This window comes from Canis lupus, chromosome 2 (assembly GCF_003254725.2).
Source record: "Canis lupus dingo isolate Sandy chromosome 2, ASM325472v2, whole genome shotgun sequence".
Taxonomy (NCBI): domain Eukaryota; kingdom Metazoa; phylum Chordata; class Mammalia; order Carnivora; family Canidae; genus Canis; species Canis lupus.
The window spans coordinates 57,294,528-57,321,752 of NC_064244.1; the positions used below are offsets into that span (position 1 = coordinate 57,294,528).

The 27,225-nt window shown below is 50.9% G+C and overlaps 1 protein-coding gene across 1 annotated transcript; it reads right to left on the minus strand.

Annotated features, from left to right (window-relative positions):
* Nucleotides 1–251: 251 nt before the first annotated feature.
* On the minus strand, nt 252–27,053 carry ADGRG3 (adhesion G protein-coupled receptor G3). The gene is made up of 12 exons (XM_025447257.3): nt 24,129–27,053; nt 20,363–20,537; nt 13,617–13,752; nt 11,998–12,144; nt 11,041–11,175; nt 10,451–10,490; nt 10,196–10,296; nt 9,949–10,061; nt 7,620–7,900; nt 7,333–7,426; nt 5,930–6,213; nt 252–3,431 (listed from the first exon to the last, which is right to left on the minus strand). Exons 1-12 carry the CDS (start codon nt 24,187–24,189, stop codon nt 3,319–3,321), a joined length of 1,680 nt encoding a protein of 559 aa, XP_025303042.1. The 5' UTR covers nt 24,190–27,053; the 3' UTR covers nt 252–3,318.
* Nucleotides 27,054–27,225: the final 172 nt, after the last annotated feature.

Genomic DNA, 27,225 nt, shown 5'->3' on the forward strand with positions numbered 1-27,225 from the left:
ATCCTGGAGTCCCAGGATTGAGTCCCACATCGGGCTCCCTGCGTGGGGCCTGCTTTCTCTTTCTGCCTGTGTCTCTGCCTCTCTCTCTCTCTCTCTCTCTCTCTGTGTCTCTCATGAATAAATAAATAAAATCTTAAAAAAAAATAAAACCTTTATTCGAACTGAATTGTATTCATAGGTTAATTTGTGAATTAACCTATGAATTTGTCTTTTGATCTTAAGTTATACATCGGGAGCACAGAGCCAGTAAGTCCTCTTATTTCCTGTACATTTATTATAACATAATGAAAAATACAAGGAGTAAAGAAGTTCAGAAACAACGAGACGTGGGGGCATGATGGGGGGCCCTTCTTGTGGCACACAGATGACCACTGCAACCTCAAGCTTCATAAGGCAATGGCCAGAGCTTTGCTCTGGCTCAGTCACTTTTCTGCAGGGCCAGGGGTCCAGACACCAGGCAGCCTTGCAGCCAGGCTTTCCCTGAAGTCTTCATCCATTCTGTGGGGTAGTTACTGCTATACTTTATGGGCTCAGTAGGTGAGGAACTGGCCCAATGCAAGTTGCAGAGGAAGAATGTGGTCCAGACGGGCTGACCTCAGAGTCCATGCTTTTTGTCATGGTGCTGCCAGCAGTAGATTGTTACTAGGTAGAGCGGTGACAGTGGAATCTCATCCATGTGCACTGGGTCTCTGCCATTTTTGCCAGAGCTCCACCTGACCTTAGCACGTGCTCAGCTGGGCACTCGGAGCCACTTTTACAGTAACCCCAGGTAAGGAGGGAGCACAGCCCCTCTGCCCCTGCCTCGCCCTGCGGTAGACAGTCAGTGGAAAAGGAACACGTCCTCACCATTAAACACAATACCACGTCTCCCTCTCCATCTGCATCAGGAACTCCAGCCCATTTGGTGGCTGTAGTTTTGTTGCCCCCACATTCAACCGGGAAAGGTAGAGCCCAGTGTTTCCCTAGAGACTTGGGGATCAGGGCTGAGGCAATAATTCTGGAACCCAGGAAATGCTCTAGGAGGAAGCATGGGCAGCCCAGAGAAGCCCAGCTCTGTGTCAGCCTCGCTTACAGAGTAGCTTTGGGCACGTTGCTGGACGTCTCTGGGCTTCTATGTTCTCCTCCTACGTGGGGTCAGTCCACTTAGCAGGGCTGTAGAAGGAATCTGGAAGGGAGCTTTAACCCTTCGGACCCTCCCATGTCACATACAGGCCTCAAAGGCTTGTGCATCACACAAAGATTCCACCTCATCTTCCTTTAAGCCACAGGGGTTTCTAATTCCTGCTGTGTCAGTACCAGCCTCTTTCCTTTTTGTCACCTCAGTTAATGCTCTCGGGTCAAGGCAAGAACTCAATGATCCCTATTTTATGGATGGGGACACTGAGGCTCAGAGAGGTAAGGTGACATGCTCAGCATCACACAGCCCTAAGTAGCCCTAAGTAGCAGAGCCAGGATTTGAACCCAGGCCTGTCAGACACGGAAGCGGCTATGGAGCACACAGGTTTGTGTTCAGAAACTCTGAGACTGGGCAGCCCCGGTGGCTCAGCGGTTTCGCACCTGCTTTCAGCCCAGGGCGTGATCCTGGAGACCCAGGATTGAGTCCCACATCGGGCTCCCTGTGTGGAGCCTTCTTTTCCCTCTGCCTGTGTCTCTGCCTCTCTCTCACTCTCTCTCAATCTCTCTCTCTCTCTCTCTCTCTCTGTGTCTCTCATGAATAAATAAATAAAATATTTTTAAAAAAAGAAACTCTGAGACTTTGGGGTAAGGAAACCCACCCCTCCAGCGTGAGAAATAGATGCCCATAAAAGTAAGTCCCCAAACCCACCAAGCTTGTCCACAAAAACTGATATAATGTGGCTCGACTGTTGCAATTGTCCACACCCTAGAATTTCTCTTCCAGGAACACAAGGACTTGCATAAAGCAAGGGCCCCTGCCTTCCTGTCTTTCATCTGTTTGCTGGGTGGGAGGAGGGAGGAGGGAGAAGAGAGGGCATGGGGGGGTGTGGGGGATGGTCTGAGAGTAGTGGCTTCTCACTGCTAGCAGGTGCTTCACCTCAGCAAAGCACACTGGCAAGAACAGGGGTGAGTAGGGAAGGTGAGAGGGCCCCAGTGGTTAGGAACTTATGGCTAGAGTTGGGGTATGATGCGTGTGGTGGGGCTGGCCAGGGGACTGCTGTCTTTCTGTCCCCCCCATTCTTTTTTTCTTTCTTTGCGTTGGTTTACCTATTAATTCTCCCTCTCTGTCTCACTCACTCTCTCTCTCTCTCTGTCTCTCTCTCTCTCTTATCTCTGCCTCTTCTGTTTCCTACTGAGGAAACCATCGCAATATTGCAAAACAGAGGCCCGGTCGCTGGAGGTGACACATACCCAAGCTGGGCATCTGAGACACTCCCCTGGCTCAGAATCCTGTCGGGCTGATGTCAAACTCACACATCCATCTATTTAGCCGACAGATATTTATTCAGGGCCTGAACCGCGTCAGGCTCAGCCTGGGCTGAAAACTGGTGAGTGAGGCCGATGATCTGTTGATTAGAGCTCAGATTCTGGGGGGGCGGGGGGGGGGGGAACCTGCCCTGTCTCTGCTCAACCCAGCCTGCTGCCCCCCTGCTCTGCCCCTGAGCCCATGAGTGTGCAGAGCCCTGGACCATCTGCCCTCCACCCCATGGTGACAGGACACATCTGGCAGTCAGAGTGGGGAGAGGGCCTGCTTGTGGCATCACACCCGCTACTGAATAAATGGCATTCCCTGAAATTCAGTGTCCACAGATAGCTGGAGGGCTGGCGCCTCCTGAACAGTGGGAGCCCATCCATGAAGACAGGCCCAAAGGTCTCGTCTGCAGCTGCCCCAGTGCCTAAGGGGATGAAGACAGGCAGCCAGAGGTGGGGTTGTGGGAGGGTAGAGGCAAGAGGAGGGGAGGGGAGAGGCTAGGCTCCTTCAGGGGGCTGTGTGAGCAACAGATTCCCCTATTACCGAGCGAGATCAGGAAGGGGCCAATGCCAGAGATAAGCTGCTTTGCTATGAAGGTAGGAGGTAGGGATGGGGGGCATCGCTCTCTGCTACCAGGGGTCTTAGAGTTGTAAGTTATAGACTCCTGCAATCCTGGATTTGTGGACTCTAAGACCCACAGAAGTATCTAGATGGAACCTTTGGGGCTAGGTGGGTCCAACCTGGTCCCCATCTCCTCCCACCCCAGCCCCATCATACAAACATGGAAACTGAAGCCCAGAGGGAACAGGGAGCAGCCTGAGGTCACACAGGGAGTCAGAGCTGAGTCCAGAAGGTAGCGCCAGCTCCCAGCCTGACCATACGGAGGTCTCCTATTCGTGCGACGTGGTGTGGACCTGGTCGACTCGGGCAGTGCCAGAAGAAGAGGACATGGTACCACGGCTTGGAAAGTAGAGCGTGGCAAACCAGCAGAAGATGAAGACACCTGTCAGGAAGGAGAGGGCCTTGATGAGCCTGGGGTTGGACTGCCAGGGGCACTGGGCAGCCTGGCTGGTGGCTCCCAGATGACAAATAGCTCCATTGCAAAAGTTCAAGAACTTATGGAAAAACCGGGTGAAAATAAAACTCACACCTGGAAAAGAACCAAATAGAAATCTTGGAAATGAAAAACGGAGGCCTTGATATCTCATATGCAGACATCTATCACAGCAAGGAAAGAGCAGGGGCGCCCAGGTGGCTCTGTGGTTGAGCATCTGCCTTCCGCTCAGGTTGTGATCCCAGGGTTCTGGGATCGAGTCCTGCATCGGGCTCCCTGCTGGAGCCTGCTTCTCCCTCTGCCTGTGTCTCTGCCTCTCTCTATGTCTCTCATGAATGAATGAATGAATGAATGAATGAATAAATAAATAAATAAATAAATAAATAAATAAAATCTTAAAAAAAACAATAAAAGAAAGGAAAGAGCAGAATAAAGGCGTTTTCAGGCAGCCAGCACTGCCACGGCTCTCCCTGCCACTCAGGGTTATGACAGAAGGCCTGGCAGCAGGAAGAACAGGAAGGTGGGAGGTGTGAAAATTCTAGTAAGTACAGAAATTGATCAAAAAGTCAAAACTCAGTGGGGGCTTAAAAGGAATTTAAAACTACAACTTGAAACAACCGTAAAACTATTGAGAAGCGCTCAAGGGCAACTTAAGTATATGATGGACTGTTTTTTTTTTTTTAAGATTTTATTTATTTATTCATGAGAGACACACACACACACACACAGAGAGGGAGAGAGAGAGAGAGAGAGAGAGAGAGGCAGGGACACAGGGAGAGGGAGAAGCAGGCTCCATGCAGGGAGCCCTACGTGGGACTCAATCCCGGGTCTCCAGGATCACGCCCTGAGCTGAAGGCAGGTGCTAAACCAGCTGAGCCACCGGGGCTGCCCTATGATGGACTGTTGGGGGGCACCTGGGTGGCTCAGTTGGTGAAGCATCTGCCTTCGGCTCAGGTCCTGATCCCAGGCTCCTGGGATCGAGCCCCACATTGGGCTCCCTGCTCAGCGGGGAAGTCTGCTTCTCCCTCTGCCTCTCTCCCCTGCTCATGTGAGCACTCTTTCTCTCTCATTCAATCTCTCAAATAAATAAAATAAAATCTTAAAAAAAAAATAAGGGTCGTTGCATTTTGGAAGAGAGAGCTGTATGGAGGCACTCACACTGAGTCGGGATAACTCAGCCGAGTGTTCAGGCTTAACTATTAAGGGTGGCCTCTGGAAGAACAATGGTACAATCTAGTTTCAAGGTGTGTCCCTCTCCAACCCTGGGATGTTCCAGATGTGGACTAATGATTCTCCCCTGGGGAGTATCTCTGTTATTCCTAACACAGTTGATGATACTGAAGGCCTACGGGGTCCCCTACAAGCATTAGCTTGGTTACTCATCATAAAATCTGGTGAGAAAAATACCAACACTGTCCTAGCTTGAAAGATGATTAGGGGGTCCGAGGGCCTTGCTGAGGTGGTAAGTGGAACCAGGGCTCTGGTCTGGGTCTGTCTGTCCCCAGGGCTGCCAAACCATGATGCCACATGTTCTCATGAGGCTCTGGGAGCCAGCCCTTTGTGAGTGCAAGACTTTGAGTCAGAGCACACCTCATCGCTTCCTTCCCAAAGGCTTCTCTTAGGCTGGGATGCTTCTTAAAGCGGCATGCATGATACAGTGTGAGGAGTGAAGAGGAAGGGGGAGCTGTCACTATACCTGGGCACCTGCCCTCTTGTGGAAATATCAGAGGAAGGACGCTGTGGGGGCAGGGGGCAGATGACAGGCTGCCCTCATCATCTGGCCATGATGTCACATGATCCTACCTCCCTGGTCACAGCTGGTTGCACAGAGATGGACACCTGGCCCAAGATGGCCTGATTCGATCCTGGACTCTCCTTTTTTTTTTTTTTTTTTTTAAGATTTTATTTATTTGTTCACAAGAGACAGAGGCAGAGGGAGAAGCAGGCTCCCTGCAGGGAGGCTGATGTGGGATTTGGTGCCAGGACCCTGGGATCAGCCCTGAGTTAAAGGTAGATGGTTATCTGCTGAGCCACCCAGACATCCCTGGACTTTCCTAAGAACAGGGACCAGACTGAATCAGGCCACCCTCCCTAGATAGGGAAGGTCACATCGAATGGCAGAAGCCACTTGGCAGTGTGGGTAGGAAGGGGCCCACAGAGAGAAGGAAGGAGTTTTCACAGAGAGAAGGTGAGTTACCACACGCAGCTCCAGAGAAAGAAAGTATCTGCTGCGGTTTAGATGGCTTTTCCTGACCCTGGTACCAGTTCTAAGAGGTCGGCCAGCCTTCCCGCCTTGGGGTCCTTGGGATAGCCATGGATATTTGAAGTCGGTATCCTTGATTTGAGCCAGCCTGAGTGGAATCCTGTTTTTTGTCCCCTCCCTATCCTCCCGAAACCCCCCCTTGCCAATGAGGAAACCCATCACCTCCCCAGCCCAGGAGCCTCACCTTGCAGGGAGTTGAACAGGGCAAAGACATAGATGGTGGACAGGCCCAGGGGCGTGAGGATGGCCAGCCACCAGGTCACACCCACGAGGCTTGAGAGGCCCAGCACAGTGAGGACGCCCTTCCAGTTCAGCCCCTGCTCCCTGCCCACTGTGGCACTTGGCAGAGTGAAGATCTTCCAGGCCACCAGGCCCAGGACCACAGCGCTGAAGAGGAAGGTGACAAGGAAGTAGCCATGGACAGTGATGTAGAGGGCAGAGAGAGCCGTCTTCTCATGGAACCAGCACCTGGAGGAGGTAGGTGGCCACTGGGACTGGAGAAGTGCCCCTGCCCAGCAAGCCCCAGGCAATCTCCTCTAACTGATATTCTCTGACCAAAAAGACACCTCCCCACCACTGCCACCCACCAGTCCTCCATTCTCTTGGGAAGGGGCTGTCAGGAGGCTCCAGTCTGCCATCTCTTCAGACCAGCGAGTGCAAAGAGGCCAATTTAGCCCCAAAGACACGTTTTGTTTACCCCACATTATGTTGTAAAACATTGAATTAATGACCACCCTTTCAAAAGCGGGAGCTTTGACATCAGCATCTGGATTTCTGCCTTTCTTGTAAAACCATCCACCTGGCAGCTCTGTGGATGTCCTCCTGAGGGACAGTAGATGGGTATGTGACTGCTGGTTTACTGCAGTCCCCACCTGAGCCACCGCGTGCACATATGTTACCTCCCCAGCCCGTGGCCCCTGAGTGTGAGGCTCCGGGGACGGGACGGAGACCCCACCAGCCCCTTTTAGCACAGAGCCACGGGCCTGGGGCTGGCACACTGGGGGAGGCTCAGCTCAGCCCCACGTTTCCTGCACTGCAAGGTGAAAGGCCCAGAAGAGCACATCCATCACCCCCCCCCCATTGTACAGATGAGGAGACTGAGGCCCTGGGAGGGGCTGAGCTAGCCCACACGGCAATTCAGAGGCAGAACCTCACTAGAACTAGGGCTGCCGCTAACGTTGGGCAGGTTGTGTCCTACGCAAGGGCATCTGGCTGAAGGGACACGTGGAACTGAAATCCAGCACCCCCTCCACTTACCAGGCTGAGCCTGCATGGCAGGTTGGTAGAATGGGGGCGGATACCTTTTAAAATTTACCCAAAGGTGCCATATGGGCTGGTGATGGCCCAGGCTAGAGCAAGGCATCCTGCCTCAGCTCACTCTTCCCCTTCTCAGAACCCCTGTCTCCTTGCACTTTCTCCTTCCAGTCCTCAGTTTACCCCTCCAGACCATGAGCTACCTGGAAGATCCTTTGCCTTGACTTCCTCAGTCTCTCTTTCCAGGATTCCCTGTAATCCCCACATCCCGTTGGCCCAGATCTGTGCAGCCAGGGACCTGATGTCACCCCTGCTCCCACAGCCACCACTCACAGTTGCAGTGTGGTACCATTCATCTTGTCGTAGATGGCATAGCGGCCATAGCTGTTGGCACTCCCGGTGCCAATGACGATTAGGGCGGGCAGGCCTGTGCATAATGGCAGGAGGTATGGCATTGCTGGGGCTCCCTTGGCGTGCCCTCCCCCCAAATCCCCTCTGCTGCCCACCCCACAAGCCCTGAGTCTGACTGAGAGAGGGAGCCACCGCTCTGCACTAGGCAGTTCTCACTCCAGTCCGTCCCTGGGCCAGCCATGCTTTCTGCCCATCCACGCTGCACCTACCCCAGCCCACGAGGCTCAGCTTCAGGAAGTAGTGCCCAAAGTAGGTGTTGAAGACCTTGATGACCACCAGGTAGAGGTGGAAGGCTTCTAGGCCCATCCAGGTGAAGGTGCAGAGTAGGAAGTAGTGGAAGATGGCCCCTTGGATCCAGCAGACGGTATCCAAGGGCACACGGTCACGCTCCACGTTGATGAAGAAGGCAAGATTCAGGAGAAACAAGCTGATGCTCAAGGCCACGTGGATCTTGGGGGCATCTTCTGACTTGAACCTCTGCCGGTAGAACCTGGGGTGAGAAGGGCCAATGAGAGGTGGTGGGAGGCCAGGCCGCGGCTTCTCTTGGGGAGGATCTGCACCCTAGCCTCCCTACCCCACCTCTCTGGTCCACCCTTGCCCGCAGCCAGAGTGAGAGTGCCATCAGGTTCAGGCTCAGGAACTCTCTCCTGGGCACTTGCGGGGGGGGGGGTGGTCGACGTCCTGCTGGCCTCGCCCCTCGACTCCATGCTCTAGCCAAACCATACACCCCGCAAGTCCCTGAATGCATTCTGCTTTTCTGCCCTCTGCTCTCAGTGCCTTCTCCTACTCTGCCGTCAAAACTTCCCCGGGCCTTTCCTTCTAAGGAAGCTGTCTCTGAATGCTACTTCTCCCAGACTGACTTGGAGGTTTCTTGCAGCGCACCATAGCCCCCTCCCATTCCCTCCCCTAGGGCAGGAGGGGGCCCTGTGTGCATTGGTTGAGTGAGAGGATAGACCTGCACCGATGCAGGAGGCTAGGATGTAGTGGGTGAGGCCCAGAGAGGGACGGGGACTCGCTCCCTCTCTGCAGAGATCCCACTCTGCATTCCTGGCATATCAGATCCTGAGGGCTCTCACTGGAGGGATGGGAGCCCAGGGTTCCCAGACAGAAATGTGAGGGATCATGTCCACCTAACCTGAGATTCCCGGGCCCACCCTCGACAGCCCGGGATGATTCCTCCTGGCGCTCCAAGCCCAGCTCACAAGGTCCAGCAGAGCAGCTGGCCGGCAAGTCATGCTCAGCTTGCTGGAGGTGGGGGCTGTGTTCCAGGCCCGGGTTTGGTTGGGGGCAGAAATGACACTGCTCACACTCATAGTTAAGTCTGAGTGGAGGGGTGAGGCAAATGGGGGCTACAGCCCACAGCTGAAAGGTGACAGAGGCAAAGAGACACATGGAGAAGGGTAGTGAGTGGGCCCCAGACTGGGTTGGGAGACCCCAGGGCTGCTCCAATTCAGTCATGGGTCAGAAGGCTGGGGTACAGGGTGGGGTGGGATGTGGGGCTGCTCCGCAGGCTCCTTCAAGTTGACAGTTCCTAGGGGATCCTCAGCCCTGGCCTGGACCCAGAGAGCCTGAGCACAGGCCACAGTGATCTCTGCCTGTCCTGCACCCACTCCTCCACCTGCAAACAGCCTAGGTCTCCCTGAGGACACCCTTTCCGGCTCTCAGCCCTGAAGTTTGGGTGAGGTTGACCCTTTGTGAGCTCAAACCCGAAGCAGGCACATGACCTGGCCTGGCTGATCAGTGTAATTCATCCCTTGACCACAGTAACCTGTCCAGTCATGGGTGCATGGTCCATGTTGGACCAGCAAAACTCAGCTCTCATATACATGGGATAAAATTGCATAGAACCACACACACACACACACACACACACACACACACACACACACACAGATGCATGTAAAGAATTGTGGAAGTTGTATTCTAGCTACTAGCACTGTACCAATGTCAAGTTCCTGGTTTTGATGTGATACTACAGTTATATAAAATGTTATCACTGGGAAAAGCTGGATAAAGGAACCAGGGAACTCCATGCAGTATTTTTGTGACTTCCTGTTAGTCTATAATTATTTCAAAATAAAATGTCAAAGAAAAAAGACTTCAATGCTGGAACTTCATATAGAAAATCTGTTGCCTAGACAGCTGAGAAGCTGTGATGCAAGTCCGGGACTCGCCAAGACCCCTGAGTGTGCCGAAGCTGCTTGACGCAGCTGACAAAGGAGGAAGCAGCTGGGAGAAGCAGAGGGAGGGCAAGTCCTGGAGACATCTTGTGAGCCCCTGGACCCAACCATGCCTAAAGTGGGTCCATTATATGAACCACATAGTCCCCATTTTAAGTGAATTTAGTTTCTGCCACTTCTGACTGAAATAGCTCTGACACTTTTCAACCCCCAACCCCATTTTATAGATGAGGAAAATAAGGTTTGGAGACGATATCAGTGTAAATAATGCTGCACAAGCAGGGTGCTTTCTAGCCTGCTCTGCTCTCACCCTTGGGGACAAGAAGGAGATGTGGGGTGGGGGTGGGGAGTCACCCACCTTAGGGCAGCGTAGAGGATGACAGTGGAGGCCAGGAAGATCATAGAGGCTCCACAGCCAGCCCGGGAAATGCGAACGAGGGCTTGCACGGTGGCCTGGTCCAAGATCGGCCTCTGTGGGTGACCCCCCCGAACCGGGACCCCATCAGTTGGAGGCCAGGCCCCACACATCCCAAAGGCCTTGGCCCCTGCCAGGAAATTTTGTTGCCTCCAGAGCTGCTGGGATCAGGGAGGGGGTGGGCTGTTACCAGCAGCAAAGCAAAGAAGGTCAGATGGTTACAGCGGCAGATGGTCCTCTTGGCTCTGAGCTCCGTGGAGCAGCCCGTGGAAGACCAGTGTCCTGTCGACCCTGGAGCGGAAGGGAGGGGAACATGAGACAGTATATGGGAATATGGGGAAGTGGAAGAGACCGGAGAGGAGGGGAACAGAGAGGAAGGAAGGGAGGGGAGGGGCCCCACCAGCAGAGCTCTGCCCCCCAAAGGAGCCCACCCCTCCCTACCTACCTTTAGTCACATCCCAGAATACACAGCTGAGGGCCATGTTCTGAAACCAGAGAAGAGTCAGGGTGGAGGCAAGGGGAGCTTGGGAAAGGGGAGCAGAGAGTGCGGGGAGGAGAAGGGAGAGGACAGCATGCCCCCCACCCTGTCCTGAGTGTGCATTGGGTAGAAAGCAAGGCTCACCCCATAGGCCACACAGGAACATGAAATGCACCATTTGGTGAACCATGGATCCATGTGTGAGACATGCGGACATGGTGTGGGGCTGTGGGTGGGAGGGTTGCATGTCTATGTACTCATGCCTTTAGGAGAGTGTGTAAGTGGGCAGATGTGCAATTCCGTGTGGGTGCTCATGGGTTTGCCAGGTCCTGTGTGCACTTCTGTAAGCGTGAGTGGCAGGGTGTCTGGGGTCAAGTGGATATTTATGCACAGGTGGCATGTGTCCCTGGGCACAACTGTGTGTATAGTCTTAATGGCTTCTTCTGGGTGGATGTGGAAGGATGGGAGGTGCAGAGTCCTTCACATGTCTGCCCATATGCTTGTGAGTGACCACCCGCCTGTCTGCCCCTCAGTAGCTGCCAGGCCTGGGGGCTCACAGTGGGTAGGTGCTGGTGGGAGAAGGTGATCTCCAAAGGCTCAACCAGTGGGCCAACAGGTATATGGCCCAAACTCAAGCCCACCAGGCGATTGTTCAACACGTGGCTGCTGTCCTCCGGGCTGAGCTGGGCCCCCTGTGGAGAGAGATGCAAAGATGGGCTTCAGAAGGGGGTGTCCCAACCCACGCTGTTGGGGTTCTTGGGAACCTCTAGGACCTATGGCCCTTGCCTGGAGAGTAAAGTCTGTGGCTAGGGGAGCAGGGGGCGAAGGGGTCATGGGCAATGGTCTTCCAGCCACTCCCTGTAGTCTCCTGCCTGGGCTGAATCACAGTGGGCCCTACCCTCTGGCCAACTGGTCACAAAGCCATGCACCCAACAGCTCTCTGCCCTCTTAGCTGGAAGAGTGCAGGGCTAGAAGAAAGATGAGTCCAAAATGGAGGGCGGTGGATGCCTGTGGTGGGTGAGCACCTGCCCACACCACACTCATGGTGCACTCTACATACACAAGTGGATCACACACCTCTGAGGATGCATGCCTGGTGCACATTTGCAAGAACAGGGGTACGCTTGCTTGTGTGGACACATCACACAGGAACACACATGATTGCATGTGCAGCAGGAGTATGAAAGAATATGCGTGTTCGTACATGCACAAGGCGCACAAGAGGACCTGAACGCTTGGGATACACATACAAGTCCAAGGACACTGGTGTGTGGGATCCAAAAGTCTGAGTGTATGTGACCAGTGTGAGTCTGCAGCACACAGACTCCCGAGACAGAAGTCTGGGACGACCTCGGGCTGATTTAGAAATGCTCTCCCGGAGGCTCATCACCTCCTCCATCCCCACTGGGACCCACAGCGAAGACTCCAGAGAAGGCAGGCTAGAGCACAGGTCCCTGGTGAACCAAACATGGACCTGCTGAGCTGCCTTAAGCCTCCACCAGGCCTCTTCTCACCTTGAAGAGATTCCCCGGACCGATGTCCAGGATGGTGATGGCCAGCCAGACTTCCGACCTGTTGCCCTGCAGGGATTCAAAGAGGCTCCTGGGCAGCCGGACTCTGTCGGGATGATCATGCTCATCCTCTGTCATCTGCCTTGGAACCTGTAACCACAGACCCCGGAGCTCCCATCTTTACCCCAGGGTTCCAAACCTCAGCACAGCCCTCAACACAGTGTTCTTGCCATTCCCCCACTTGGGAAGGGAAACTGAGGCACTGGGTAGAGAGGCATCACTCTGAGAAGCAGGACACCTTGGGGCATGCTGCAGGCTTGGCTCTGTCCAGGCTGTGAACCCTTGGACAAGCCACAGCCCTCATGGAATGCTCAGTCTTCCTGCTATGGAGAATGGGGCTAAACGGTGCCTGTGCGACCGCCCGTCAGGGTCAGGCTCAAAGTGGGCTGTTGAAGTTCAGTTTGCAAGTACAAGGGAGGGTTGGCTGTGGTGCACATTAGGCCAGCATCCTGCCAGCCCCTGTGCTTACACCGGGCTTTAGGGTCACGTGTCTGGCTTCTGACCTGGGAATAACTGGAAAGAATAAAGCCTGCAGGAAGAGAGACAGTGAGAGCAGAGGCAGAAAATACAAAAGCTTCATGCGGAATGTGATTCCTGCCCAACAACTTCTGTAAAAAGCAAACAATGGTTAAAAGAGTAAAATAAATTTCATGGGTGATGTGTTCATTCTTGACCTCACTGGTTCACTGGGGCTGCAGCCTGGTCCCACCAAGTCCTGCCTCAAGGGCCTCCTATGGGTGCTGGAACAGTAGGAGCTAAGGGTTTGACGCGAGGGACCCAACTTTCTCCTTCCCAGTCTGGACCCCTCTCAAAGGACACGGGGGTGTTCTCTGGGGCCAGCAGGTGACACATGCCGAGGGCTCAGCCGCTTGGGTCACATCAATAAAGGTCTTATCTTTCATGTCCCCTCTTCCAGACAGACCTAGAAGTACCAACTTGCCTGCTACCTGAGCTTCTACCCTCAGCTTCACTCCTTAACAGAGGCTGTACCCTCCCTGCCCCCAGCACTCCTTATCTTGTTTGTTCTCCCCCATAACCTTGAAAGTGGGCAAAACTGTCACCATTTTACAGATGGAGCAACAAAAACTCAGAAAATTTCAGTCATGCACCCAACATCACATTGGCTGGTAAAGGGCAGAGCTGGGATTTGAATCAAGACCCGCATAAATCTAGAGTCTGCCTATTTGGCCCTTTGCTGTATGGTGAAGTGTGCCTTGAGCTGTGGAGCTGTGTTCCCTGGGAGGAAGAGCAGGAGGGAACCTCAGACCGTGGAGAAGCCGTAGAGCTCATCTCAGAGATGACAGCTCTGGGGCCCAGAGAGGGGAAGGGATTTCCTGGAAGACACCTAGTGGGGGGATGGGGAGTCCAGGACTGGAACCCAGATACCCGGACTCTCAATTTGGTGACCTTCTAAGTTATAACAGTCTCATATCCTGGGTCATCTGTCACCAGGATCCACCCATCCAAGCAACACGCTAGCACCCATTAGCTAAGTGACAGAGTGCTATCAAATAGAGGGAAATGGAGCTTGAACTAGCCAACAGAGATAGGGAACGCTTCACCTGGGAAGGCGTCAGAGAGAAGAGCAGGTCTTCTGAGATGTTGGTGTTGACATTCTGGACAGCAGCCTTCAAAAAAGACATATTCACTATGCCCGACTGACTCTCCACCAGATGGTCCTCAAATTTCAGCCAGTACCTGCAAAGGGCCAGGGGTCAGGGGGCAGGTAGGGTCTTGCAGGCTATGTCACCGCCTCACCCGGCCCCCAGCCTGGATGTCAGGAGAAGAGATGTCATGAGCAGCTACCATCAGGCTCTTGGGTTAGGAGGTGTGACCCAGAATATTAAAGGAAGGACCCTGGAATCACTGCAAGAGAAGAAGGGTGTTGTGGGAGCAAGCTGGGCTTGTTCTGAGGGATTCCTGCCAGTGGTCCTTCTGAGTAGTTTATATGTTTATCTTTTTTTGTAACAAAATATATATAACACAAAGTTTAGCATTTTAGCCATTTTAAACTACCCAATGCAGTGGCATTAAATACATTCACAATGTTGTGTGACCACCACCACCATCTAGTTCCAGGACATTCTCATCACCCCAGAAGGAAACCCAATACCCATGAAGCAGTCATCCTTCCTCTTTTCTCCCAGGCCCTGGAAAACACTAATCTATGAATTTGCCTATTCTAGAAGTTTCATATAAATGGAATTATATAGCATCTGGTCTTTATGTCTGGCTTCTTGCACTTTTCACATTCTCAGGATTCATCTATATTGCATAAGCATGTGTGAGTATTCCATTCCTTGTTATGGGTGAATAATATGCTATTGTGTGACTAGACCACATTTTGTGGATACATTTATCCACAGATGGACATTTGGGTCCTTTCCACTTTCTGGCTATTGTGAACAGGGCTGCTTGTACTCAAGTCCAAGGTTTTGCTTGAAGACTTGTTTGGAATCCCTTGGGGTATATACTTAGGAGTGGAATTGCTGGGTCATATGGTCATTCTATGTTTAACTTCTCAAGGAGTTGTTGAACTGCTCTCCACAGCAGCTGTACCAATTGACATTTTCACCACTGATGTTTGAGGGGGCTGATTGCTCCACATCCATGCCAATGCTTGACGTTTTTCATTTTGTCTTTTTTGTTTGTTTTTTAAATTTTTTTATTCATGAGAGACACAGAGAGAGAGAGAGAGAGAGGCAGAGACACAGGCAGAGAGAGAAGCAGGCTCCATGCAGGGAGCCCGACGTGGGACTCGATCCCGGGACTCCAGGATCACGCCCTGGGCTGAAGGCGGCGCTAAACCGCTGAGCCACCCGGGCTGCCCCATTTTGTCTTGTTTTGTTTGCAGTTGTAGCCATCCTAGTGTGAAGTGATATCTCATTGTGGTTTTGATTTGCATTTCCCTAATGACTAATGATGTTGAGTGTCTTTTCATGTACTGATTGGTCTTTACATCTTCTTTATACATTTCTCTAAGTATCTCAAGCTGCAGGGTGATAATTGTGCGGCAGGAGTGCCAACTCACACTTATTGAGTGCTAACTGCATATTGGGAATTTGCCCTTTGAAGGCTGAACTGAACAGCAAATGACTTATGGGAACTGAACTGGTGTTGGAAGGAATAAGCTATGGAGGGCTTGGCAGGGAGACAAAAGGGAGACTTGTATTTTCATATCACTTTTGAACAGTTGCAGCTACCAACAGAAGAAACTCAGAGAAACCACAGAAAAAACATTGTACAATGTAAAGAGTAAACCATGCAAATATGTGCAAATGTGCTCAGGTTGGGCAGGCAGTTAGAACACCAGCCAATCAGAAACAGCCAGATGAGATCGTCAAAATCCATTGATTGAGCTACACAAAGTCTAGCTTTTATTTACCTTTTAAAAATCTAAACAAAGAAGTATTGTGACTTTCATTGTTACCAAATAAGATAGTGAATTATAATTGTATATATATATATATATATACACATTTAATTGTATTTCTCTCTCTATATAGATACATATATATGTATCTATATATGTATCTATGCATTTAAAAATTCTTTGGCCTCACAAAACAACACAATTCACTTTCTTGAGGGAAGATTTGCTGATCTGGTTCTCAGAGCACTTTAAAAAATAATTTTAGGGATCCCTGGGTGGCGCAGCGGTTTGGCGCCTGCCTTTGGCCCAGGGCGCGATCCTGGAGACCCGGGATCGAATCCCACGTCGGGCTCCCGGTGCATGGGGCCTGCTTCTCCCTCTGGCTGTGTCTCTGCCTCTCTCTCTCTCTCTCTGTGAGACTATCATAAATGAATAAAAATTAAAAAAAAATAAAATAAAAAATAATTTTAGTTGTGAAATGTAACACAGCCAAAAAGTCTAAGGCATAGATGTAAAGTTGAATTTTCTTTTTTTTTAAAAGACTTTTTAAAAAAATATTTATTTATTCATGAGAGACACAGAGAGAGAGAGGCAGAGACACAGGCAGAGGGAGAAGCAGGCTCCATGCAGGGAGCCCGATGCGGGACTCGATCCCAGGTTCCCAGGATCACACCCTGGACTGAAGGCAACGCTAAACCGCTGAGCCACTGGGGCTGTCCTGCCCTAAAGCTGAATTTTCAATGACAAAGTTGACACCCATTTCAACATCATCTTCTTTGTCTGATATTAACATAACTATTCAGATATCCTTGGTTCATGTTTGCATGATAAGTGTTTTCCACACCGTCCCTTTTTAAAAAAATTGTAAGTGGTGTGAGGTTCAATAACTCGCCTTCTACCCAGGAGGGGATAACTTGATGTACTCCAGACCTCTGAAATCTCAGAAAATTCCCTGTGGTGATAGGCCCCTGAACTCTTGTGGAGTTTATTTCCTATTGTCTAGTTCACATTTGTTTTCCTAAGGCATCTTAACTACTTGCTACTCTCTGCTCATCAGATCAAATCAACATGTTGTTGCCAATATAATGGACGAGAGTGATGCTCGGTAGTGTCAAGATTAATAAGGTCTCTGTGAACTAAATGATGACAGAGATTATGAGAATTGACAGAGCCCTGAGGAAACTGTGGCAGTATACTGTTGGCCCTGCCAGGTAAAAGTAAAAGCCCTTGAAAATTGGTATAGAGAACAATGTATAAGCCATGCAGCATAACAATTGCTAGGAGTTGTGTTAATTTGTTCGAGGAAACATATTCTTCTGCAACAGCAGCTACAATTGGACTCACCACCTGATTAAGTGTTTGATAGTCCACAGGTATTCTCCACCACCCACCTGACTTCTGGTGAGTTAAATGGAGTTAAGGTAGGCATCACCACCCCTGCAACTCTCAAATCTTCCATGGCGGCATTAAGCCCTACAGTTCTCCCTAGGGATGTACTTTGGTTTCTAGTTTACTATCTTGGTAAGGAGAAGACCATCCAGGAGTTCCCATTTAGCTCATCAATGGAATGCCCTCCCAAAGGCAATTCTATGGAGAAAGCATTCTTTTCACCAAATGGTGCCGAAACAATTAGACATCCAAATGGAAAAATTAACAGTAATAATAATAATATAGTTAGACATTTACCTCATGCTGTGTATAAAAAATTAACTCCAAATGTAACCTAATAATAAGAGCTAAAACCATATACACTTGGGCAGCTCGGGTGGCTCAGCGGTTTAGCGCTGCCTTCAGCCTGGGTGTGATCCTGGAGACCCGGGATCAAGTCCCATGTCGGGCTCCTTGGGTGGAGCCTGCTTCTCCCTCTGCCTGTGTCTCTGCCTGTCTCTGTGTCTCTCATGAATAAATAAATAAAATCTTAAAAATAAATAAAACCACATACACGTATAGAAGAAAACTTAGAAAATTTGTAGCTGGATGAACATTTCTTTGATACGATATCAAACACAAACACATATTTAAATGTGGCTTCCTCAAAATTGTTATTGATCTCCAAACGATGTCATTAAGAAAACAAAGAAATAAGACACACACTGAGAGAAAATATTTGCAAATCATACATCTGATAAAGGACTTGCATTCAGAAAGAATTCTTAAATGTCAGTAACGAGAGGACAAAACCCAATTTAAAAAAAGAGGGAAATATTTGAGTGGTCATTTCACCAAATAAAAGATACAAATGGCTAAGCAGCATGTGAAAAGTTGCTCAACATCACTGGTCATTTGTGAAACACAAACTAAAACCATAGCAAAACATCACTGACACTCATCTGTGGCTATAACCAGAAAGACTGACAATGTTGCAAAAATGTAATAGGACTAAGCTGTACCTTTTTAGATTATATTTTAAACTAAAATATGCGGATGGGAAAGCAAATTATACACTTTAAGGAACTGTTGGGCGTTTATTTATTTATTTATTTATTTATTTATTTATTTATTTATTTTATAAAGCTAAGCATATCGGATATACCAGCAATTCTGTTCCTAGGTATTTACCCCAAAGAAATGAAAACATATGTCTACAAAGATTTGAATTTAAATTTTCACGGCAACATTATTCACAATCAACAAACTAGAAACAATCCAAATTTCCATCAATTGATGAATAAAGAAACAAATGTAGTATGTCTACATGATGGAATATTAATCAGTAATAAAAAACCCAAACTATTGGTACATGCTAACATATGAATATAATTGAAAAACATGGTAAGGGAAGGAAACAAGACTCAAGAGATAGTATGTTGTATGATTCCCTTATAGAAAATACCCAGAGAAAGCAAATCTGTGAAGTAGATAGCAGATCAGTGGTTGACTGCGGCTGGGTATGTGAGGAGGGATTACTTGCAAATGAGCATGAGGGTGCTTTGGAGTCTGATATAAGTGTTTTTAAAGTGATTGTCATAATAGTTGCATGCCCTGCATAATACACAATAAATTATTCAGCTGTACTCTAATGATGTATAGATTGGATGATACATACATTGTACCTTCATAAAGCTTTCAAAATTAATAAAAAGAAATGATATACCACTATAACCTTTCCAGAATGGTGAAAATTAAAACAAATGGTGATACCAAGTGTCTCAAGGATGTGGGGTAACTTGGACTCCCACATGTTGCCAGTGGGAGTGTAAACTGATGCAGCTGCCACAGAAAACTTGGCAATGTTTACTAAAATTCATCGTATGTCTACCTTTGACATCAATTCCATTTCTAGGCATTTACCCAAGAGAAGTGAATGCATATGTTCATGAAAAAACATGTATGGAAATATTCATGGCAGCTTTATTCGTAATAGCCCCTGTTAGAGATGAAATGTTTGTACCCTCCCTGCAAATTCATATGCTGAAATGGGTGGATGACCAGACCTACCTCATGGGGTTGTGAAGACAAAGAAGGTAACTTGGTTAAGTGATAGACTTGGGAACAGAATCCACATCTTCTGACCCCAGAGCCCCTGATTTTTCCAAAATGCTTTTCCCCACCATAAGGCAGCACTAAAAGGAGCTCCCAGAACAGCTTCCCAGAATTAAGAAGCTGCTGAAGGCAACTTCTGGAGGGGACGGCAGTGTTTTTAGGCCACTGAAATTAGGTAGGTCAATCAGATTGCTATCCTAACGCTGAGCCTGAGGACACAGACTTTTCATTTTTTTTTTTAACAAACATGTATTGAGTGCCAAATTTTTTTTTAAAGATTTTATCCATTTATTCACAAGAGACATAGAGAGAGAGAGAGGCAGAGACACAGGCAGAGGGAGAAGCAGGCTCCATGTGGGGAGCCCGATGTGGGACCTGATCTCAGGACTCCAGGATCACGCCTTGGACCGAAGGCAGGCACTAAACTGCTGAGCCACCCAGGGATCCCCAACTGAGTGCCAAATTTGAACTTGTTTTGAGTATCTTAGAATTATGGCCAGCCTTGACTGGAGTGGATGGGAGGGGAGAGAGGCAAAAATATTTTTGAAGCTGATTCTTAGAGATGTATTCTACACCCCTTCTTCTCCCTCAACCCAATGTCTCTTAAATTTTTGGCCTCTTGGTTTTATTGATTCTACATCATCTAAATTTCTAATCCATCCTTCCTTTCCTGGTTCACAGTGCTAATTGGTGGTGGTGGTAGTGGTTCAGCCTTGACTCCTACGCAGACCACTCTAGTTGCATCTTACCTGGTCATGCCTCCTCCTGCATCACCATCCTTAAGTCCTTCCCTGAAACCTGAGCAATCTTTCTAAAATGCAAAATTGGCCATGCTCTTCTTCTACTTAAAATACATCCTTGCTCTGCCCCCTTCCATGCTGGTATAGCTTACACGACTCTTCACACTTTGGTTCCTGCTTTTATTTCTAATCTATCTCCTACCCAACCCATCTCCCCATTGTCGCCCCCATCCCCAGGACTTCACCCTTTCACATTTCAGAGCACTGTCGTTATCCCCCAATACTCACTGAAGTTCTGATACCCTATTCTCTAACATTGTTTGGATCTAACTAGAAAACTCCTATGTAGTCTTTAAAGTCTTTTCGTGGGTTGCTTCCTCTGTGAAGCCTTGATCAGCGTCCCTCCTTTGAGCTAACCTGGCACTTTGTCCACCCTCTTGAGTGATTGCATTCTAGAATCATCATTTGGGCCCGTGTCTGACCCTCCACAGTGGTAGGACAGGGACTGATTGATCTCAGCTTCTCCTGATGAGAAAGATGTCAGTGAATGGACCAGAGGGAATGTGGATATCAAACAACAGGATGGAAAGGTGAGATGAGAGCAGTATTTTCAGGAGCTGGGAGCAGCTGAGAGCTCTGTCCCTTATACCAGCCTCCCTGCCACCCTCAAAGGAACCCCAGATTCCTGCCCTAGCTCAGAGGACCCTCTTACCTTTGCAAGTTTTCCAGGTCACAGTCTTCAGTGTTTGACTGCGTGCACTTCGAAAAGCACTTAGCAGTATTCCCCAGGTGGAAAGATTCATACCGGCCCTTATTGATGAGCCCCAGGCAGACATTTCTCGGTTGCTCAGGTTCTTTCCTCAGTTCCTTCTTAGAATTTTCCATACCTGAAGGGAGGATGCAGAAGGTATGAGTGGGCTGGGTGGGGAGGCAGCAAGGGCAGGGGGTTGGGGGGTAAGATGCTCAGGCTTCAGGGTCTGGTGATGTGGCCTGGAATTCCAGCTCCATCCATAGGTGCACTTGAGCTGGACTCACTCTCACTGGGCCTCGGTTTCCAAGGCAAAAGGAGATATGACCCCCTTATTTCATAGGCTCAGTAGGATACTTTGGGGAAAATATATACAAAGAGCTTGGCACATGGTTCTGTAGATTAAAGGATTCATATTTTAGACCTATTATCCTTTGCTGTCTCCTTCAGGGAGTCTGCTAGGCTTTCCACAGTTGTTCCATATCAGACATTCCAGACCCCTTGCAACTGTGGCCTCATGGTATAATCCTTGGGCATATTCTGTCTCAGTTTGCCTCATTCTCCCACATTCTCATTATAACCCTCACAGGCTACCTTCTGGGGTAGAGGAGAACACAGCAAACTGAGGGCTCCTGGAGCATAGTGACTGAGGAAGATCACCAGCTAGTTGGAGACAGTACCAGGACAACAAACCAGACTGGGGCTTCCCATTCAGTTCCCCATCAGTTCACCGGTGCAGGATGGAATGGAAGCTTTGAGTCACTATTACCTGTGTGACCTCAGGCAAGTTACTTAGGCTCTATGATGCTCCATCTTCTCATCAGTCAAATGGGACTAATAATACCTTCCTTGGGAGTTTGGAGAAAGATTGGAGACCACAGACATAAAGGATATAGCTCATAGTAAGTGTTCAAAGAGCCAGTATCATTTACTCCGGGAGGTGAGAATCTCATAGTAAAACTATTTACGTATTTGTGTATTCACATTGGATGTATGCGTATATCCACATAGTTACCTATCTCTCAACAAAATTCCTACATGCACAGTTTTTTTAAAAACCATACACAAGGACGTAAAATGAAAAGTAAAAGTCCCTGCAGCTCCCAGCTCACACTCCAGAGTTCGCCACCAGTAGCAGCTCACTGCACAACTTTGTGGAACTTATTGATATATAGGCAGGTATTTTGATGTAAATCATTTGAAAATTTACATGAACCTGATCACTTAGCAAGATATCTTGAAGAGCTTTTCACATTAGCACATACTGATCTCTCTCCTTGATACGCTTGCACACTACACCCCTAGGTGTGTGTTGTAATGCTTTTTCAATTGGTCCTCTGTTGGTGGACTTTTAGGACCATCACTCTTTTATTTTCCTATTTTGAGCAACACTGCTTATGTCAGCTTGTGTTAAGAAATCATACAAAACATTACTATCCTAAGAATTTCTGGATCAAAATGTATGAGTTTTAAAGAGGGTAGATGAAGGGACGCCTGGGTGGTTCAGTCAGTTGAGCATCTTACTCTTGGTTTTGGCTCAGCTCATGATCTCAGGGTCATGAGATCAAGCCCCACATCGAGCCTTAAATTGCATGGGGCTCCATGCTCAGCAGGGAGTCTGCTTGAGATGGTTTCTCTCTACCTCTCTCCCCATGTGCGCATGCTCTCTCTCTCAAATAAATCTTTTTTTAAATAAGATATTCAGGGGATCCCTGGGTGGCGCAGCGGTTTGGCGCCTGCCTTTGGCCCAGGGCGCGATCCTGGAGACCCGGGATCGAATCCCACGTCAGGCTCCCGGTGCATGGAGCCTGCTTCTCCCTCTGCCTATGTCTCTGCCTCTCTCTCTCTCTGTGTGACTATCATAAATAAATAAAAATTAAAAAAAATAAAAATAAAAAATAAATAAAAAAGATATTCATGACACTGTTTAATGGAAAGAAGTAAATGCTGGATAAGCATGTATATAATATAATCCATGTTTGCTTTTTAAATGAAGGAGAAAGAAGGAGAGAAAAGAGGGAAGAAGATGGAAAGAAAAAAGAGAGAGGAGGGGATGGCTGGGGAGGTCCTATTCTCTGGATAACCCTAGTGCTCTGTGTGCCCAAGGGGTTACAAGTGGGTGCTGGGTGCAGGTGGCACCCTGACCGGTGTTAGCAGAGCCTCCCTCCCAGTCAGCCGTGAAATTTTGGTGCAGTCCTTTATGTGAAGCTTTTGGAAGGTACAGAAAAGATGATTAAATATCTTTTTTGTGATTATTTTTTGAAGACATTGAAAGCATTTAGCCCAGAGAGAGTCTGACCCGGGCCTGGGTGGGACGGTGTCAGTCCCCACCTGAAGACCTGCACTACCCTCCCCTATCCTGCTCTGCCCCCAAAGCTAACCTTCAGGGAGCCCCTCCATCTAGGTTGGAGTGGGGAGTGGGCTGGAAGTTGGTCCCTGCGCCTCCCTACGGCTCACCGCCAAGGGCCTGCTTCTCTGTGCCCTAGCCACCGCCTCCTCAGCACAGGGCCTGGCACAGCATGGAAGTCCCCATCAGTGTGGACTGAGTGAATGAATCAACAGATGAATGGTGAGTGACCCATAAATGTCCACAAAAGAAGGAGACTTACTTCCATGTGTACGACTCTCAAGGCTCCTCGCACTATTCAAATGGTTGGCGCTTTGCCCCAGCTGGAGCAGCCGCATTACCATAGGGTAAACTCGGTCACTAGGGGGGATCCCTGAATCCCAACCAGTGTAGTTATGGCTTTTGTGAAGGGCCCAGCATCCCTGGGATGCCTGCTGAGACCAGCGGTGGCCCCTCGGTCATCGAGGTCATGATCTGCCAAGGCTTGCCTGACGGCCTGCTCTGCCATTACCCTCTTTTATGAGCCAAGGACTGAATTTTGCACTTTGCTGAATCTCTCAACATTTGAAGAGAAGATTCTTTGAAGCCCAAAGAGGTTGGTCCAGGCGCCCAAAGCAGCATAGCCCCCTGCTGGGCAGGCACAATCAGGGGGCGGGGGTGGGAGGCTCATGGAATCCAGAGCAAACCAGAAGGAGCACCCAGGGCACTGACATGGGAGCACTCCCACTGCCTGAGGGGGCCACAGGGCTCAAGGAGGGGGAGTGAGAGCTGGCCAGGTGGGCCAGGGGTGGGCTCAGCTTTCCCAGGAGAAATGACAGCCAAGGGCAAGGCCAGGAGTCCTCGTATTGCTCTGGAGAACCATCAGAGCAAGGCTGTGTGCAAGGCTGACCATGGGGGTGGGAGTGGGGGCTCGGGAAACTGGGGGCTGGGAGGCCATTGCTGGGGCAAGGAGAGGGGAGCTAGTGGGGAGGGTTCAGGGTGGAGGGAGCCAGACAAAGGGGAGAGGAAGGACAGTACAAGCCCCAACTGGGCTCAGCCTCCAGAGCATCCTGACCCCCTTCCCCAGACTCTCGGAGGCCACCTGGATAAGAGTGTGTCCAGGGCCCACTGTGTCCCAGAGCCAGGTCTGTCAGGCAGCCACAGCCCAGAGCAGGGGAGTGGGGGAGCTCTGTGGGAAGCACCAGATACCTGAGACCCAGGGCTGATCCGAGTTTATCAGGATGACAGCTAACTCAGAGGACAGGGTGAGAGAAGGTACAGAGGCCATTGAGGTGGACTCCTTGGATGGATATGCTCTAGACACCCCCACCCATACCCCCGTCCCCACCTCTGCCCTTGGGTCTCCCAAGCTCAGGAGAAGAGGACGAGGAACCAGCTGCTCACCTGAGGCCCGGAGCAGGAGGAGCGAGAGAAGCAGGACCCCCAGAGTCCTGGGTGTCACCATCCTTGGCCAGTCTTGCCCTCACTGGCCAGAGTTCTGCGTCTGTGTGTCCTTCTGGTCCCAGGCTCTGTGGTGTGGCCTGCCCCCACCCCCTTTCCCCCCCCTCCTGTGCAGCGTCAAGCTTCCTGTGGCCTCTTTCTTGGCCTTCCTGCTCTGCCACCAGCCACCATCAGCTGGGTTGTGAAAGGTGAGTGTGGGGAACTGGGCTGTGCTCCTGCCTTACCCTACCCTGTGACAGCCTGCAGAGGGGGCTGCTGAGCCCACCCAGGGATGCTGCTGGGAGCTGTGAAGTTGGGGTCCAACAGCCACAGAGGCCTCCACACCCACGCAGACCCCTGGGGAATGGCAACGAACACAGGCTTTGGAGTCAGACACACCTAGCTCAGACCCTCCTCTCAGAAGCTGGGGGCCTCTCTGATCCTCCATTTCTTCCTCTGTAAAGCAGATACAGCAATAGGGCTGCCAGGCAGGGCCGTGTTGGGGTTTGAGGAGATCCGTACCATGCCAGGCACAATCCTGGCTAGAGGGATGCGGATAGCTCATGCTCCTTCACTTATACCTATGGTTTGAACAAGAGTCGGATCAAGGCCAAGTCTGTTGGGACCATCGGAAGAGAGAAGGCTCAGCTGTGTAGGCCCCAGCCTTCCCCGACCAGGCTAGATAATGGGAGAGGCAGGATGGGGTGTGCAGGAGCATGGGCTTTGGGGTTGGTCAGGCCTGGGCTGACATCTGCCCTGGCCTTCATGGCTGGGTGAGCTTGGGTGAGCTGTCTGCTGCTCTGAGCCTCCCAGACATGCAAAGAACTTATTCTGTGTATGTAGAATTGTCTAGACCACTGGGTGTGGCCATGGCCATTATCTTTTTATGATGGTCAGTACTGTGCAATTACTGTCATATCATCCAACCAGTCACCGGTGGCCCAGACAGGAAGTGAGAGCAGCAGACACACATGGGGAGTGCCACGAGGGAAGGGGAGGGGCTGACCACTCAGGCCCCAGATCTGGTGGCTCTGTGGATAAGGCCAGGGCCTTTGGCATGGTCCCATGGTCACTGCAAGATCAAGGGTAGGAACACCCTGCCAAGAAGGCGCATCCTCCCAGCATCCCCTCCCCTCCAGGGCCAGTGCGCCACATGCTCTACCATGGGGGTCTGAGGACCCACCCAGCCTCTTCCTCCCACACAGTGTCCAGGCAGGAATCAGTCCCCTTCTGGGCCCCCTGGACCTGGAGAGTGTTGGGAAGAGGATGTCAGCGGCGTCACTCCTGGGACGGGGGTGGCAGGTGGGAATCTGGCACGGTGTCCCAGGCACTTCCTCTGCAGGGAAGACTTGGGGCCAGATGGGAAGCACGGCCCGTTCCCCCTCCCTCCCAGCGGCAGCCAGGTGAGGCGAGATGGCAGACAAGGGCTTTGGGAACTGCCACTGGCTGGCACTATCGCTGCAGACCCATGCTAGTACCAGGGCCCTCAAAGGGGCTCATGGATGGCCTGTGTGTGAAGAAGGGCCCAGAAGGAGGCACCCAGAGTGTCCAGCATACCTGGAAAAACAGGACAGGGGGCGGCGGGCTGGCAAAGTGGCCAAGATAGCTGGACAGGGCCAGGGGGAGGGCCACCCCTCCTAGGCCCCATCGGGGCTGGGGGCTGGCCTGGAGCCATGGACAGAGCCCCGGGACCTCCAAATCCCAGCACACAGGGAACTATAACTTCCCTTTCTGCCACCTCCTCTCACCACTGATTTGTCCCCGTGGCTCCAGGTGGGCTTCTGTCTCTAGGGACAAGGCCTCCAGGCTTCTGGCCAGGCCCAGCCCACATTTGCCCTTCTGGCCTCTTCAGTGCGTTTCCCACACCAGAGCAACGTCCCCACACGCAAACCTGGTTGTGTCCTGAGAAGAGCGGTCCTGCTGTCTGAGGCCCCACGGCCCGCTGAAGAGCATGAGAAGAGCCGTCGAGGGGCCTGTCCAGCACCTGTCCCGAGAAGGTGGGATCCGACCCGAGACCCCTTTCCCTGCTACCTGAGCCAGCCTCAAACACAAAACCTAAAATGCAAGAGCTCTCCAAAGTGGGAGAATGTGTTTGAAGGGAGTGCTCTCTGCCGGGCGGGGGGGCAGCAGGGAGCTGGGTCCTTTCCTTCCCTCCCTGAGGATGGGAGGACGTGCCCCCAGGTCTAGCCAAGGTGTGGCGCTCCAGGAGACCTTCCTGCAGAGACTGAGAGGCCTGTGAGGAGGGAGCTGGCTCTGACCCCCCACCCAATCTGCCCAAGCAGGGCACTGGGGGCCAGGCTTGCCTCTGTCCTCAGGACTCGCAGAAAGTGGAGGCAGAAGCCAACGGGACAGAGGAGCAGAGAGCATTGGAAGAGAAGCCGGGCACAGGGAGGCGCTGCGTGCCGAGGTCCCCGCAGGTCTCCGGATCCCACAGTCACCCATCAGAGGGCACTGCCAGTCTACTCTCCATGGCTAAGGTGGCCTTGCACCCATCCTGTCCATTTCCCCCAGCCCGTCATCCCCCTGGAGCAGCCAGGAGACGAGGGAGGCGGCTGCGCTGGGCAGAAGCTCGGGGTGGACCTGGATGCACACAGCTGGGCTCAGACGCCGCTCCTCTCGCAACCGAGCCGCACAGATCCTCCTTGCCTGAGCCACGGGGCACGGGCACAGCAGCTTGGACGGAACTGGGCTGGAGGTGGTGATGGGAGGCAAGTCCAATCATTGCTTCTTGCAGCCCACCTACTTCATTCCAGCCCACAAACCGGTTCCGTACGTCACATGACCATCCAAGGGCTGAATTCAGTCCCCACATCTGATTTCTTTGGCCAGTGAATTTTCTGGATGAGTCAGACTTTTAAATCAAGGGATTTTGCGCCCACACAATCGATTCCTGATTTATCATAAAAGGTGGGTGGTATGGCTACATGGACCTTCATCCCTGCATCCCTGCTCAGGGCAGTGGGCGGCTGGAGCTGAGTGGCTGCTGCCCCACGGCATCGGGTTAATCATCTCCAATCCACCACAGACCCCAACATTCCCCACTGCCTTCCCAACACTGATG

Bases quoted from the DNA above. Each gene is read 5' to 3' on its own strand.
- ADGRG3 (XM_025447257.3), bottom strand. From the start codon at position 24,189: ATGGTGACACCCAGGACTCTGGGGGTCCTGCTTCTCTCGCTCCTCCTG. The intron at 10,491-11,040 runs GTGAGCCCCCAG...CTCTGGTTTCAG, and splicing joins CCCACCAGCACCTACCCACT to AACATGGCCCTCAGCTGTGT. The intron at 10,062-10,195 runs GTAACAGCCCAC...GGTCACCCACAG, and splicing joins CCTTCTTTGCTTTGCTGCTG to AGGCCGATCTTGGACCAGGC.